This window comes from Vipera ursinii (assembly GCF_947247035.1).
Source record: "Vipera ursinii genome assembly, chromosome: 1".
NCBI lineage: Eukaryota > Metazoa > Chordata > Lepidosauria > Squamata > Viperidae > Vipera > Vipera ursinii.
The window spans coordinates 157011734-157027326 of NC_139512.1; the positions used below are offsets into that span (position 1 = coordinate 157011734).

The 15593-nt window shown below is 41.9% G+C and overlaps 1 protein-coding gene across 1 annotated transcript in view; it reads left to right on the forward strand.

Annotated features, from left to right (window-relative positions):
• MYO3B (myosin IIIB) overlaps window positions 1-15593 on the forward strand; it is a gene marked incomplete at both ends in the record, with an annotated part of 400700 nt that overhangs the window by 327953 nt on the left and 57154 nt on the right. The window contains one exon of the mRNA XM_083368004.1: window positions 1257-1337. Coding sequence (XP_083224130.1) covers window positions 1257-1337 — 81 coding nt within the window. The remainder of the gene's footprint in view (window positions 1-1256; window positions 1338-15593) is intronic.

Below are 15593 nucleotides of genomic sequence, written 5' to 3' on the forward strand. Positions count from 1 at the left end.
CAATTTAAAGGTCGTGAAATTGAGTGTAGTTATGTGATGACGATGAGCTTGTCGATCAGAAGGTCGGCAGTTTGGTGGTTCGAATCCCGAGTGCCGCGTAACAGAGTGAGCACCTGTTACTCGTCCCAGCTTCTGCCAACCTAGCAGTTCGAAAGCATGTAAAAATGCAAGTAGAAAAATAGGGACCACTACGGTGGAAAGGTAACAGCGTTCCGTGCGCCTTTGGTGTCTAGTCATGCCGGCCACATGACCACGGAGATGTCTTCAGACAAGCGCTGGCTCTTCGGCTTTGAAACGGAGATGAGCACTGGCCCCTAGAGTCGGAAACGACTAGCACGCATGTGCGGGGGAACCTTTACCTTTACCTTTACCTTATGTGATGACCCATTTAGCTATCGTCCTGACTTACAACCATAATTGTGGGTTCGATTGTGTTTGAATGTCAAGGACAACCTGTAGACTACAATCTACAACCTTTTTTCTGGAACTTTGGAGATGGATAGTAGGAGAGTCAGGCATCCTTTCAGCCTGATGTTAGGCCAGTTGGATGTGATCTATAGAAAGCCTGCTCATAAGCTTCCTGTTCAGTGCGTGGATGTAATGCTTTTTCCTTCAGATAAACTGTTTGGAAACCAAACATTCCTTTTTTGAATATATTTATGGTGCTAGAATGCTATAGTCTTTGGGAACAAATGTTTATGAATATTTTTCATTCTGTCAACACTACATCTGATTGTAAGGGCAGTTCAGATAGACATAGGGCAGATTGCAGATTCCTTGGGGCAGAAGTACAGTGCAGAGTATCTAAATAGACTACTATGAGTAATGGTATCCATCTGTCCTATCCTTTGACCTCTTAATATATATATATTCCTGATATTGAAATGGCTTGGCATTTGTAGGAAGACAGAGCTAGTAACCATTTAGCTGCCGCCTCTTCTCTACTTCTTCAGCAATTCAGCTTTATTGCTGCAATGTTTGATTTATTCTAAGTACAGTTATATTCAGCAACTGATTGCTACACTTGCTTATTTCTCTGCTGTCAGGGCCAAGCCTAATGACAGAACATGCCATACAAAAAGTCCATAGTTACAGGAAAGGAGCTTCTGAGACAGATTTTGATCATTCAACAGGCTGCTCCACTGGGATAGTGCCTGGATGGGAACGGGGTACAGATCAAACTATGGCACATTTCTCATTCTATAGCCTTTCCTTTAAGCCGGTATAATTCACAACACATGACTTTGTATTTTTAGCCTGGAGAGGATATGATACTCGTAGGAAGTTCAAGGATATAAAGAACAAAAGAATTGATGCTGCTATTCATATTCAAGCAGGTAATTAAAACAATATTTTCACAGCTGACACCTATTTTACTGTGGGTGATTTCCCACGTCAGGGCTTGTGTCTGATAAGAATAATGTGCAGCCCAGACAAAAGGCTCTTAAGTTATGATCTGTTCAGACGACTGCTTTCACTCTAGTTGACATGCAGTGGATTCGGACAGCCAAGGAAACTGCTTAGTCTGACCACCGTCTCCAGAGCCAGTTTATAATATAAAATCTATGTTTAATTACACTGATGACCCAAAATGTTGTCCAGTACCAACATACTATAATGAATCTTGTGTCGAATTGGAGGAATATGATAAATATTTAGAATACAGATAGTCCTCAACTTATAACCATTTGTTTAGGGACTGTTGGAAGTTACAGCAGCACTGAAAAAAGTGACTCACAACCAGTCCTTGCACTTATAACCATTGCAGTATCCGCACAGTCGCAAGACCAACATTTGGGTGTTTCACAATTGACATTGTTTTTAGTATGGTTACAGCATCCTGGGGTCATGGGATTGGCATTAGTGATCTTCCAAGCTAGCTTTCAACATGCAAAGTCAATGCGAGAAGCAGGATTCACTTTAATATCTGCCTTAATTCACTTAATAACCATGGCAAAACTCACGTAACAATTGCCTTGTTTAGCAATAGAAATTTTGATCCCAGTAGTGGCATTAGTCCCGGACTACCTGTACTCTGTGCTGCATAGGATTCTCATTCTCTTATATGTTTTCTGCCATTAAAAAAATAAAAACTGTAATGTAAAACTTCATGTAGATTTAATATAAATTTTAAAAGAAACATCACGGAGCTGTGGTGCAATCTGGAATCCTTTGCATTATTGCCTTGTCCATGTGATTCTAACTAGGGCCAAAAGATCTGAGCAATAGAATTCTAGGCAATCATTAGAGAGTTTTCTGGATAGCTTTGCTGCTATTTAGTGATCATTCAGAGTTTTGCAGCCCAAACTGGATAGCTTTCCCCTCATGGTTCCAAATGTTGAAATTCAGTCTCCAGCCACCCAAAGCTTGGCATTCATATTCTGGTGCTTCACCTCTGTTCCATTCAGGCTATTCTGGAGCAAGAATAATATTTTTATGACTATTAATATGAACATAATTAAATCAGGAGAATCCCACTGCTTTGTGACAGAAAACAAGAAAACAAGTCCAGGCATCATTTAGTAAAAGAATATGAGCGTTCATTTTTTAGGCTGAGCCATAACTGAGCTGATGTTTTGCCTGCAGAAGATTTGGGCTTCAACACCAGAATGCCCAGTTAAAAGTATCTAGTACTATGGGCTCTGCAAGTGTTTTATCTGAGATTCTGGAGGTTTCTTGCCCATGAAAATACAAATGATCTGGATGAACACATAGCCTGAGCTAATAAAAAGCCATTTCCTAATTTGAACTATTGGTATGAGAAAGAGAGCCAGCAACTTTGAACAGAGAAATCTTGCTTTGAACCTGGTGATAAAAAAAAATGTCTGGAAGGATTAAACTAAGCATTAGCCAAATCGTAGGAGGTGATATGGGGGAAATCAACTTGGGAAATGGATGGAGAACCAAAATATGCTGAAGGAGGCAAAGTGCTTAATCCTTCCCCTCACGGCTGCCTTTGTACTCCAAAATGTCTTCCCAGCTGCTCTTATTTGCATAAGGAGGTTCAGCCTTTTTTCCCTTTGCAAGCAGTTGTTTGATACAGCAGGTGGAGGGAGTGAGATTAGGAAGAAATAAGAGGTTAGGAAAGGGTTACGCACTTTGGGCTTTATTATTTTTTTTCATCCTTTGCAGCCCTGCAGCCTTAAGCTGCTTGACTCCTGTGGGTAAACTGGCTAGAAACAAAGCCAGCTTCAGAAACCCCTTTTCTGAATTCAATTCCTTCCTCTACTTTGGCTTCAGCGGTGGCCAGATGTTTAGGTTGCATGTAATACAGCTGCCAACTGGTAGATTCCTCTGCTTCTTTACTCCTCCTATCCATGCCAGAAAAGCAAACACCAATCACTTTCTTTTTGCGGGTACATCTTTGATGACATGTCCTTTCCGTTGATAGACCTTTTGTATGAACACTTTCTGATGACTCTAGATTCGAACCATTCTTCCTGTGGCTTTGGCTGCAAAGGAAAACTGGAAAAAAAAATCTTGTCAGTTTCGCTTGGTCACTTTTAATGTGTATTGGAAAAAGGTTGGGGAGCTTTTCTTCTTGATGGCTGGGACCCTTTGAGGACATGATGTGTTCCTATTTATAAAACGTGGTCAGAGACCCATACTTGCACTGGGACAAGTGGTCACATGGTTCAGCCCTAAATTACTCCCTCTAGAATTTTTTTCTCTTTAAAAATAGATACAAGGGTTTTTTCCGACCCTGTTCAGGTCATATTTTGTCAAATCCTATTTCTAGAATATTTAAGTATTGCACTGTGCCTTTGTCTCTGAGGAGAAACCACAGTGGTATACAATGAATACCAAGAAAAGTGACTACTGTTTTTGGAAGTCACTGGAAATTGCTGTAAAAAGTGAAGAGTGAACAGAAATTCTAAAGCAGCACTTCCAGGATTTGTAATAGAACGCTCTCCACCAGGCCCAGCCTGAAAAGATTTGTTGTTGTTGTTAGTTGGGAAGTCGTGTCCGACCCATCACGACCCCATGGACAACGTTCCTCCAGGCCTTCCTGTCCTCTACCATCTTCTGGAGTCCATTTAGGCTCATGCCTACTGCTTCAGTGACTCCATCCAGCCACCTCATTCTCTGTTGTCCCCTTCTTCTATTGCCCTCAATCTTTCCCACCATTAGGCTCTTCTCCAGTGAAAGACTTATATGTGGTGATTAAGAAAGGCTGCTCTCAGAGAAGACCTTTCCCCCCCCATTTGAGTTAAATAGGAAACTCAAATTATCTAAGGAACTCAGTCAAATCATTGGTTATTTTAGTGTACCACTGTTAGCGGCTTTCCAGTGTTTCAGGAAGAATTTTTTTAGTCTTACTAGAGATGCCAAGGATTGAACCCAAAATGGTCTAACCCCCTTCCCCACACACATGTATGCAATTTCTTTTTTTCTATTTGGATCCCTATTGTTCTGTAGGCACCTGTCCTGCCACCTGATTGGCCCACCTGGCCAGTGGGAATTCCTGGTTGGGTGACCATGGCAAGGCGGGAGATTGGGGCCAGCGGGTTGGCTAGCATCAGGTTGATGCAGGGCATATAAGGGCAACCGGGGCAAGCAAGGCCAGTTCAGCCACGTGGAGTATAATAAAGTAGACTAAACCTAACCCTGTCTCCGAGTCATCTGTCGCGGCACCGGACATAACAGTGGCAACGAAGGTGGGATCGTGGCAGCGCAGCAGAGAAAAGGATGCGAGAGCGGAAGCGCACGGAGCGGGAAATTCAAAGAGCCGTCAGCAGCGTAACAAGAGCCTAGTCCAGCGGCATCGGAATTGCGGACACAAAGATTGAGAATGGCGCAGGTCAGCTCAATAAGAGAATTTGACCCAAAACACCCAGAAGACTGGGAAGAGTACGTTGGCCAAGTCTAGGGATACATGCTGGTAAATGGCATAACAGACGACCGGAAAAAGGCAGCAGCATTACTGACAATCAGCGGAACGCCGGTATACCAGGTCACCGTGAGGTTATACCAGCGAGTGACAGTTGCCAGCGTGTCGTATGCAGACCTCTTGGGGAAGCTACGGGAGCATTTAACCCCCAAGCGTTCCTAGCTTTTCTGGAGGAGGATCTTTGAACGTTGGAACCAGAAACAGGGGGAGTCCATAACATAGTTCGTGGCCGCTGTGAGGGAAGCCGCACTACGGTGCAAGTATGATAACTTAGAAGTGCGGATCAAGGACAGAGTGGTTCTAGGGCTGCGAGATGAACAATTGCAGAATAGAATTATAGCAAAGCCTACAGGAAATCTGCAAGAAGTCCTGGATGAACTACGAACGTATGAAGCCACCGGACAACGCGAAACACCCCCCCCCACACAACAGCAACGGCGCGGTCGGATCCATCCACCAAGAGTGCCTTGTGGATGGTGGGGTGGAGGACTACCCATGGGAGACCGACATCGATGAAATCACCCGATGATTTGGAAGAGCCACCACAGGAACTAACCGACCCGACGACACTGACCGGCACAGAAGGCCACCAACGGCCCAGCAAACCAAATCACTGAGGGAAGGCCCGAACAGACAAAGGAACTCAGAGTCCAAATGTGGAAGCTGTGGGGGAAATCACCCCCACGCAGGCTGCAGGTTCTGAAACGTGAAATGCAGGAACTGCGGGAAAACCGGCCACATCCAAGTGATTTGCAGAAGCAAACCACGAGAAAACCTCCACGACATCAATGCCTGGGCCACAGGTAAGGTAACCCCCTGCGATAGTGGCAAAGAGACCCGAAGGCCACAGGCACACACCCCTAACCGGGGAAGGGTTGAGGCCGTCAACCAAGTGCTGAGCCCCAAATTAAAAATTGAGGTCCGGTTGCAGGGCATTCCCTGCAGAATGGAGGTAGACTCGGGGGCGGCAGTATCCATAATTTTGGGGGAAACGTTGGCACGGATCGAGGCTAGAAGCAGGCGATGGGTCCACATTAAACGCACACACATACAATTAGCAGATTTCCAAAGGACACCCATTAAAGTGAGGGGAATTGTCACCATTGAAGTCTGTTTTAAGAAGTTTAAGGGGCCACTAGAGTTATTAGTAACAGAGGGCCAGAGGGCCAGCTTAATTGGTCTCAACTGGTTCAGGCCATTAGGCATCTGGGACAGGGGAATTAACACGGTACAGCACCGGAACCTAGAGTCCGTCTGCAATAGTTACACAGACATTTTCGATGGAACGCTAGGAAAATACAGGGGCCCACCCATTAAATTTAACTTAGACCCCACAGTACTCCCCATAAGAATTAAGGCTAGGAGAGTCCCCTTCGCCCTTAAACAAAAAATAGAGACCGAGTTAGACAGGCTAGTGGGCCAGGGAGTACTGGAACCAGTAGAAGGGGGACCCTGGGAAACGCCTATCGTCACCCTCCTCAAACCCAACGGTGACGTGAGGATATGTGCCGACTATAAAGCCACCCTGAACCGGGCTTTGAATCAGCATGCTTACCCTGTCCCGACGGTGAAACAGGTCCTTGCGACCATCCAGAACGGCGCCATCTTTGCTAAATTAGACTTGGCGCAAGCGTACTTGCAATTAACACTTACCAGGGAAGCGGCTGATGCACAAACGATAGTCACCCACAAGGGGGCATTCCGAGTCAACAGATTACAATTTGGCATAGCAGCAGCCCCAGGCATATTTCAAGAGGTCATGGAGAGGACTTTGAAAGGTATACCTGGGGTGTGCCCTTACTTTGATGATGTGCTGATAGCAGGAGAAACTGAGGATGTACTAGCTGAAAGGTTAGAGAAGGTACTGGGGAGCTTCAGAGCTGCAGGGCTCAAATTAAAAAGGGAAAAATGCTCCATAGGAGTAACTTCCACTGAGTTTTTAGGATACAGAATTGATGCTCAGGGCATACATCCAACAGAGGAAAAAATAAAAGCAATCAAATCAGCCCCAGCACCCAAAAATAAGGCAGAGTTACAAGCATTTTTGGGTCTCATAAATTTCTATCATGCATTCCTGCCTCACAAAGCTGCCATAGCAGAACCTCTGCACAGGCTGCTGGATAAAAAAGCCACTTGGCAGTGGCTGGAACAACACAGAAGTTTTGAAACTCTGAAGGAAATACTATCTAGTAGGTCCACAGTCACTCATTTCATTGAGGGGAAGCCCATATGCTTAGCGTGTGACGCATCACCATATGGGGTGGGGGCAGTGATCAGCCACCTGGATAGTGATGGGGAACAAAGACCCATAGCGTATTACTCCAGAACCTTGACCAAGGCAGAACGCAACTACGCCCAAATTGATAAAGAGGCGTTAGCAATCGTGGCAGGAGTAAAGAAATTCCACGATGACCTATATGGTAGGAATTTCACAATATTCACCAACCACAAACCGCTCCTGGGGCTGTTCACAACTGACAGGCAAACCCCACAAATAATGTCACCAAGAATGCTGAGATGGTCAATATTCCTATCAGCATACACATTCTCCATCAAATACAGACCTGGGAAAGAAATGGGCCATGCTGATGCATTAAGCAGGTTACCCTTACCAGAAACAGACACAGACCCAGCACCAGCCAGGCAAATTCTCACAATACAAGAACTCCCTGAATGCCCGCTAACAGCCAAGGACATCGCCAACGCCACCAATAGAGACCCAGTACTTAGCAGAGTAGCAACGTGGCTCCAAGGGGGGGGGGTGGCAAAGGGAAAATCCAGGACCACAATTCCAGGCTTATTTCAGGAGAAGGGACGAAATGTCATCACACTTAGGATGCCTCTTGTGGGGAAACAGTAATAGTACCAGAGAAATTGAGAGATAAGGTCATAAGCGAACTGCACGAAGGACACCAGGGGATAGTGCGCATGAAAGCCCTGGCCAGGAGTTACCTTTGGTGGCCAGGATTAAACAAAGCCATAGAGGAGTGGGTAGCAGGGTGCTACCAGTGCCAGAGGTCTAGGCCTGAACAAGCCCAGGCACCAGTACACAGGTGGGAGGCCACACACAACCCCTGATCCCGAATACACATAGATTACACAGGGCCATTCCAGGGACAAACATTCTTAGTAGTGGTTGACAGCCATCCCTGGTGGTTAGAGGTGGTGCCTGTTAAGAACATGACGTCAGTCAAAACAATACAGGTGCTGAGGGGACTCTTTGCCACTCATGGGTTACCTGACATAATTGTATCTGACAATGGGCCTCAATTCACCTCTACTGAATTTCAGGACTTCCTTAAGGCCAACTTGATTAGACATGCAACATCGGCACCCTTCCATCCCTCCAGCAACGGATTGGCAGAGAGGAACGTGAGATCAACCAAAGAAGCACTATGCAGGATCATTGTAGGTGACTGGCACCAGAGACTGGCTCAGTTCTTGCTGGCACAACATACAACACTGTGCACAGCAACGGGAGAGAGCCCAGCAGAAATGAGGTGGGGTAGGAGACTCACAACCAAATTAGATAGACTCCACCTGGATAGGGCAACGGTTGAAACAGAACAAGACTACACCGCCAGATCATTGAACATAGGGGATTTAGTGTGGACCAGGAATTATGGCCAGGGGGACAAGTGGACACAGGGAGTGGTTGTGGACAGGCTGGGACCACTATCTTACATAATAGAAGGGGAAGGGGAACGCCAGGTCAGGAGACACATTGACCAACTCAGGAAAAGGGCCCCAGAGAATACCCCTCAGGCAACCAGAGAGACACAGCAGCAGCAGAGTAACACACACATTGAACCACTCCCAGCTCAGACACCCGGGCCTTACACCACAGGCATAGCTGGACCACCAGAGACCGGATCACCGGGAATTAACACAACAGGACCAGGGGCATCAGATCCAGTCACCGAGACAGTGCCAAGAGAACTCACCAAAATCTCACAGCCAGTGGGTCACCTGCAGAAGGGGGAGCAGCCAGTGTCAACGAGGCCGGTCCAGGGAAGGGAGGTTAGGCCAGACAGTCAACCAGGTAGATACCCTGCCAGGGCACACAGGCCTCCGGCATACCTAAGGGATTATATAAGAGAGTGAATCAGGTGGGCGTTATGAGCAACAGGGTATAGATTAGCTTACAATTGGGGGGGAAGGGGTGTTCTGTAAGCACCTGTCCTGCCACCTGATTGGCCCACCTGGCCGGCGGGAATTCCTGGACACCGGGTTGGGTGACCATAGCAAGGCGGGAGATTGGGGCCAGCGGGTTGGCTAGTGTCAGGTTGATGCCGGGCATATAAGGGCAACTGGGGCAAGCAAGGCCAGTTCGGCCACGTGGAGTATAATAAAGTAGACTAAACCTAACCCTGTCTCCGAGTCATCTGTCGCGGCACCGGACATAACACCTATGCTCAGAATGACTCCAGACTGAATTAAGCTCATCAAGTAGAGGCTTGTTCACTGAATAAGCTCTTAGATGAGGGCTAGAAACTTTAAAAAAATTTCCAGGAGGAGCAACAGATGGTCCAGTCATACCCAAAGTTGAGAGTGCGCTCTCACATTGATTCATGCAGGTTTTAAAATGATGTTTTAATAAGGATTTTAGAGATTTGTACAAAATGATTAATGTATCAGAGGTATGTGTGATTTTATGTTTACACCCCTAGCAGTGCAATACGGTGCATTCCTTTTTTTTGTTTTGTTTTAATATCAGAGAAACTTTCAATGTAGTTTTCCCTTTCCATCTTCTGTTTCTCTGGAAGAGCAGGCAAAAGATACTATAAGAGGAAGACACAGATATTTTGAAGTTAGATGTCATAGCATCTGGGTATGTGTCTCCAAATCTGCCTTGATTGCATCTTGTTTTAACAGAGTGTCTCCTGCCATCAGTGCTTGATAAAGAAAACAATAATTGATCCAATCTCAGCAAAAAATCACATGAATTCTGAGAGCATGGCAGAGCCATAGTATAAGGTATATATAGAATGTCTGGGGTAGTATCCCTTACAGTATAAATAAATGGAATGTGTGGGCTGCTGATATATGTATACTGGCATCAGGACACAGGAATTCTAAAGGCAAAGTTCTTTAAAAATATTTTTGGAGATTACAACTGAGATGCATTTGAAATTACTCCTTCATGTAAAATTGGCACACCTTTACCCCAGTTTAGGACACTGATTTTCTGTACAGGGATATTAAACAAGAGGCCATAACATATAGACAGCATAAAGAAAGCATGAAATAGCTGCATATGAAATTCTATCAATAACACTTTTATTCCAACCCATGTTATAAAGAGTTATTTGTATTGCTTCTATGGGAGAATTCAAGTAGGGCGTCAAATCCGTCTTCCTGAAAAAAAAATTGGGTTGTACAGTGTCTAGCCTATGCTTCGGAATCTCTCCATTAAAGTCTTTGTGCCTTCAAATGGTATTGGCCATTCATTTTCAGGATTTTACTTCTCAAGCAATATGTATCGCAATTGTTGCATTAGCAATGTTTGAGGCTATAGAAACCCTACCGCCAAGCACTCAGGAAAGATGCCTACAAAATATGACCAGCATTACAAATAAAGCCTGAGGACGTTTGTTTCTCTGAAGAAGTTTTGGTTTATTGCCAAAGCATTCGAAGGAATCATCTAACGTCAAATAAGTTTCTTTTAAAAAAGAAGAAGTTTAAAAAGGGAGAAAGAAATCAAGAGTGGGAGGAGAAAAGGTGGCCTTGAAACTTAGGAAGCCCTGGGCTTACATGTTTTTTACACAGCTCATGCTGAAATTTGTTTTCCTTTCATCTCTTTCCCAGCAAAAGCAGCAGTGAGGTTTATCCCTTTAGCTTCCTCAGAACTTCCTTTCAGAATTCCCAATCTATTACAGCACATGCACATACCAGAAACAAGATGCCTTTTCATGCTGTCAACCTTTTTCATCTGAAATGTAAATTAATTCTTGCCCTGACAGAGATCAAAGTCGGGGTATTAACCTTATTGGACCCTTTCTCCATCAGAATCTGCTCCAAAGACTGGGAGGTGGTGGTGGTGTAGGTGTCTGAGAGGTGAATGCAGCCTTAATTGTTATCTGTGGCCCACTTCCAGGCAGTCCTCTTGTCTACAAGTCACCATTTCAAAAGCAGTAGTTTCTTTTGTAAATGACCTTATCATTACTTTATACTGTGTGAAGGGAAGGGAAGGGGGCGGGGGAATGCTTTGCCTGAATAATTCTTCCAGGATTAGCCTGCTCATTTTAATTGTTGGGCGGGGGGGGGGGGGAAGGCTACGTTCAGATTTCAGAATATTCTTCGAATGGTTTTGACAGCAAGAGATCGCGGCCGGATAGAAAGTCTTGTTCAGGTTGTTTATTTTCCAGCAAGGCAGTCTTTAGAGATAGGCTGCATTTGCATTTTGAAAATAAATAGATTCTCAAATACACAAGTGGCTAGGCGAGCAGTTGAACAGACGCTGATAAAACGTGGAGGGGGAAAAAGTAAATGTGTTCTAAGGAGAGAAAAAAAAGGCTTCAGTGTTAGTCGCCTTGGGGGCTCCACTGCAGAGTTGAAAGGTGGGCTAGAAATATTTTAATAAATGTCAAAACCCAGAGCATGTGAGAAATAAGTTTATTGTTGAGTTGAGTTTGGAAAACTGATACTATAATTTGAAATTTAATTGGATTTATTTAAGTTGTGAAATCAGATATGCCCCCAGGACAAATTATATGAACTCATCATTGCTTTAGCTTAGGTACTACTCAAATTTAGTGAAGTATTTTTTCCTCTTTTTTAAAGCTAAGCAGTGGAAAAAATTCCTATTTCTCTTAAAATGAAAAAAAAGAAGTTGTTAAAAATAGACCTATACTCTATTTATTCTCTCCAGGTACCATATCATTATCGTGTCCCAAGGCCATTAGCCCCTCAATCTTTTTTTTAAGTGCAGCTCATAGTAGCAAAAATATTGTTCTCTTTAGTTCAAAATTCTAATCAGGAAGATAAAGTCATCCAAATGCTTAATTCTCTTTGTTTCTCATCCCTAGTTGTTGCAACACAATAATACTGTTACACTTTATACAGTACCAACCAACAAAGTGATAACTAAGAACCAGAAGTCAATGATAATCATGCCCCCCCCATTATCTACATTTCTACAGGATTCCCATCTTGGTGTCTTCCAGATGTGTTAAATTAGCTGACAATTGTTCTGTTGACTATGAGATCTGCAAACTACAAAGTTGCTTTACAATTTTTATAACTATGAATTTCTATATCCATTTAAAGAATTTGAGAAATCTTTTAAGAGAGTTGAAAATACCCCAGTTCAGTTCATAAGGCAGCTTTTAAAATCTTTTATATTATTTTTAGGAATATTGATAGATTTTCCTAAAACATTATATATTTGGCTTAGCTTTTTAAAAACACTAATGGTTTGCTGATTTTAGTTATGTTATTATTTCCAAAGATTTGATTCCTTCCCTTCATTTAAAAAAACAAACTTCTCTTTGATCAAATAATCTTTGAGGCATCTTATAAAAACTACTACAATAAAAGGATAAAATAGAAAGCAAAGAAGGCAAGTGATAGTAGTATAATAAGAGATGCAACTCTGTTTTATTAAAAGTTTTAACAAATGAAATAAGTTTTACCAATTGCCTACAAATAACTAACATTTTTATCACACAAATTGGTTTGGGGATTATGTTCCATTGTTAGAATGCAGCATCAGAAAACAGGGTTTCTGTTGACTATTTTATATATATGCTGGAGGGTGCCAAGAAGGCAGTTGTTATCATTCTCTATTCACAATCTCAAAAACAGGATTTTAAATAGTCATCCAGAAACAAACTGTCAAGAACTCTTACTGTCTGAAGAAAATATGCATTAGAAGGAAATAAAGGCTGCCCCACTGAGAAATTGATCCTTAGTGCCTCCTGGAGTTGCCAGTGTCATTGTTTCCCTTAAAGATGTGGGCCTGACCGCTGCAAATAAGAGTGCCCATGGTAGGAGATCAGAAAAATCAAGATAGTGACCACAATCATGAGTTTGAAGCTCACCCCTTTTTTATGTGCAGTGCAATATCATTTTCACAAGAGTATTGCCAGCCCAGGGACTCTCATTCCTGTTTGTAATGCATAATTCTCTATTTATTTGTTAAAGTTCATGCTGTTTTATTTACCATTTCTCTATTAAGATCATTTTTAATTTTATTTCCAAGGAATTAACTACCCTACCCAATGTTGCATCATATGGATACTGAATAAGCATTCCCTTTACTTCTTCTGGCAAGTTATTAATAAAAATGAAAAATAAAGGACCCTGGACTAAATTCCATTGCATACCACTAATGAGCAATAGGTATATAATGTTTGAAATAGTTATGTATCCCCTTAATTGTCATGTCATCCGGCCCCATGCTTAATTAGAAATTAGAAAGTCATGAAGTACTTTGTCAAATCAAAATATAATATATATTCCATCATCTATTAAGGAAGTTAACTTGTCTTTTTAAAAAGGATTAAGATTAGTCTCTATCAAGTCAGATGAATCCATGCTGATTTTTGGTAAATTTTACTCCATTGCTTTCAGAGTACTTAAAGACATTTTATTATTGTCTCTGAAATATCAACATAAAACTGACTAGCCTATCTTATATCTCTTTGTTGAATGGAATAAAGGAAAGCATTTTACTTATTCAGTTGTCTTTTACCTACGGTATTTGTTCTTTCCAAAAATGATGTGTCTATATCACTTGGCCTATAGCTCAGTGGAACACTGTTGACTGCAAGGCAGAATGAGAAGATAAATGGCCCATTTTTTTCTATCAAATTTGAGCCACATTTTGTACAGCTGCTTTCAAAGACACAAGAACGTTAGAATAAACTCTATATAATTTTTAGGAACTATGTTACAGTGGGGTCCTTGATGCTCTCTGAGCTTGGTTGTTTTCTTGCAGACATTTCATCACACTGATGATTTTACCTAGTTTGGTAATAAAATGTCTGCAAGAAAACAACCAAGCTCAGAGAGCACCAAGGACCCCACAGTTCAACCCTGAGCTACAAATATTCTTTTCTATGGGATCTGTGCTACAGTTTCCATTTTTATGCAAAAGCTGTTCCTCAGCTAGAATTCAGTTTTGTGTCTACTAATGTTTGTATGAGATTCTGTTGATTAAAATTAAAATTAAAGCTAGTTTTCTGGAAGAATCCTCAACCAAGTTAATTCTTACTGATAAGTTGGTTTCTTCTTGAAAGAAGGGCATAGTCTCAAATCTGAGTCATTGGAGCTCAATTCTTGACATATCGGGGCATGGGATATTGGGGCATGAAATTGTTTTATTTTATTTTTATTTTATTTTATTATTTTTATTATTTTATTTTATTTATTTTATTTTATTTTATTATTTTATTTTATTTTATTATTTTATTTTATTATTTTATTTACTTATTTATTTATTTTATGTTATTTTATCCCTTAAATAAAAAGTTATTTTTGACTCCTAGTGAGTGACCGGACAAGTCCCTGAAGTTTTCTTAACAAGTTTTTTTTTGGAAGTGGTTTGTTCTTGCCTTTTTTCCTAAGGCTTGAGAATAAGTGAGCGGCCCAAGGTCACCCAGCTTGCTTCATGTCTGAGGCTGGAACTCACCGTCTCCTGGTTTCTAGCATGATGCCTTAACCACTACACCCAACTGGCTCTCCAATCAATATTAGCAAAATATTTTGAAAACATATTACATAGGAATTACTTCGCATCTATATGAACACTAATAAAGATGAAAACCTTCCTGCATGGAACCTTTGATACCCAGGCATGTGAGGGTGAAGGTTCGTTCTCTGAACATTTCATTACCAGGTTGATTTCCAAATGTTTCATTACCAGGCTAGGTAACGTCTTCAGTGGTACTTAGGGGAGGTCAGTGTCAGTATTGTGGGCTTGTCAAGTGACACACCCACACCTGAAGCTCTTATAAACAGCAGGACATTGACATTGGCATCACCTAAACTTCTTCAGAGCCATCTCTATAAGAGTAGATAATTGTTGGTCTCAGAACGCTTTGGAGTGGAATTGTCATTTATTTCCACAATTCCTTCAGCTCTACGGACAAGGGATTGTAGATGCTAAAGCTAAAAACGTCTGGTGAGCAGAAAGTTGGTTACTCCTATTCTATGTTTCTACAACTACTGAATGAATGAATGAACCTTTATTGTCAAAGTACAACCATGTATACATTGAGATTGGCTGAGCCTCCCTTCGTGCCTCCCCCACCATAACTCACAGTGACAACAAACCCACCATCTTGTTACACCATGTGAGCTAATTGCACAACACACTGGCCTTGGGTGAAATACGAGTGATTGGAATTAGAGGTCATATCAGTGACTATTCTTAGTGCCAACATCACCTGCTAAAGTGAAGCAGTGAAACACTTCATTACTTCTTAGGCTGGCTGTTTTAATAACATATATATATATATATATATATATATATATATATATATATATATATATATATATATATATATATATATATATATATATAATATCGTTGATATTATGTTTTTCTGCTGATACTTTGTGCTTTATAATACAGAGAGATAAACCCTTAATTACTCAGTATTTAAATTCATGAATTTTCTAGAATTCTTTGAGGAAAAGGAAGGATGAAAGCGTATTAAAATAGATAAAATAAAAATATTTGCCAAACAGATGCTTA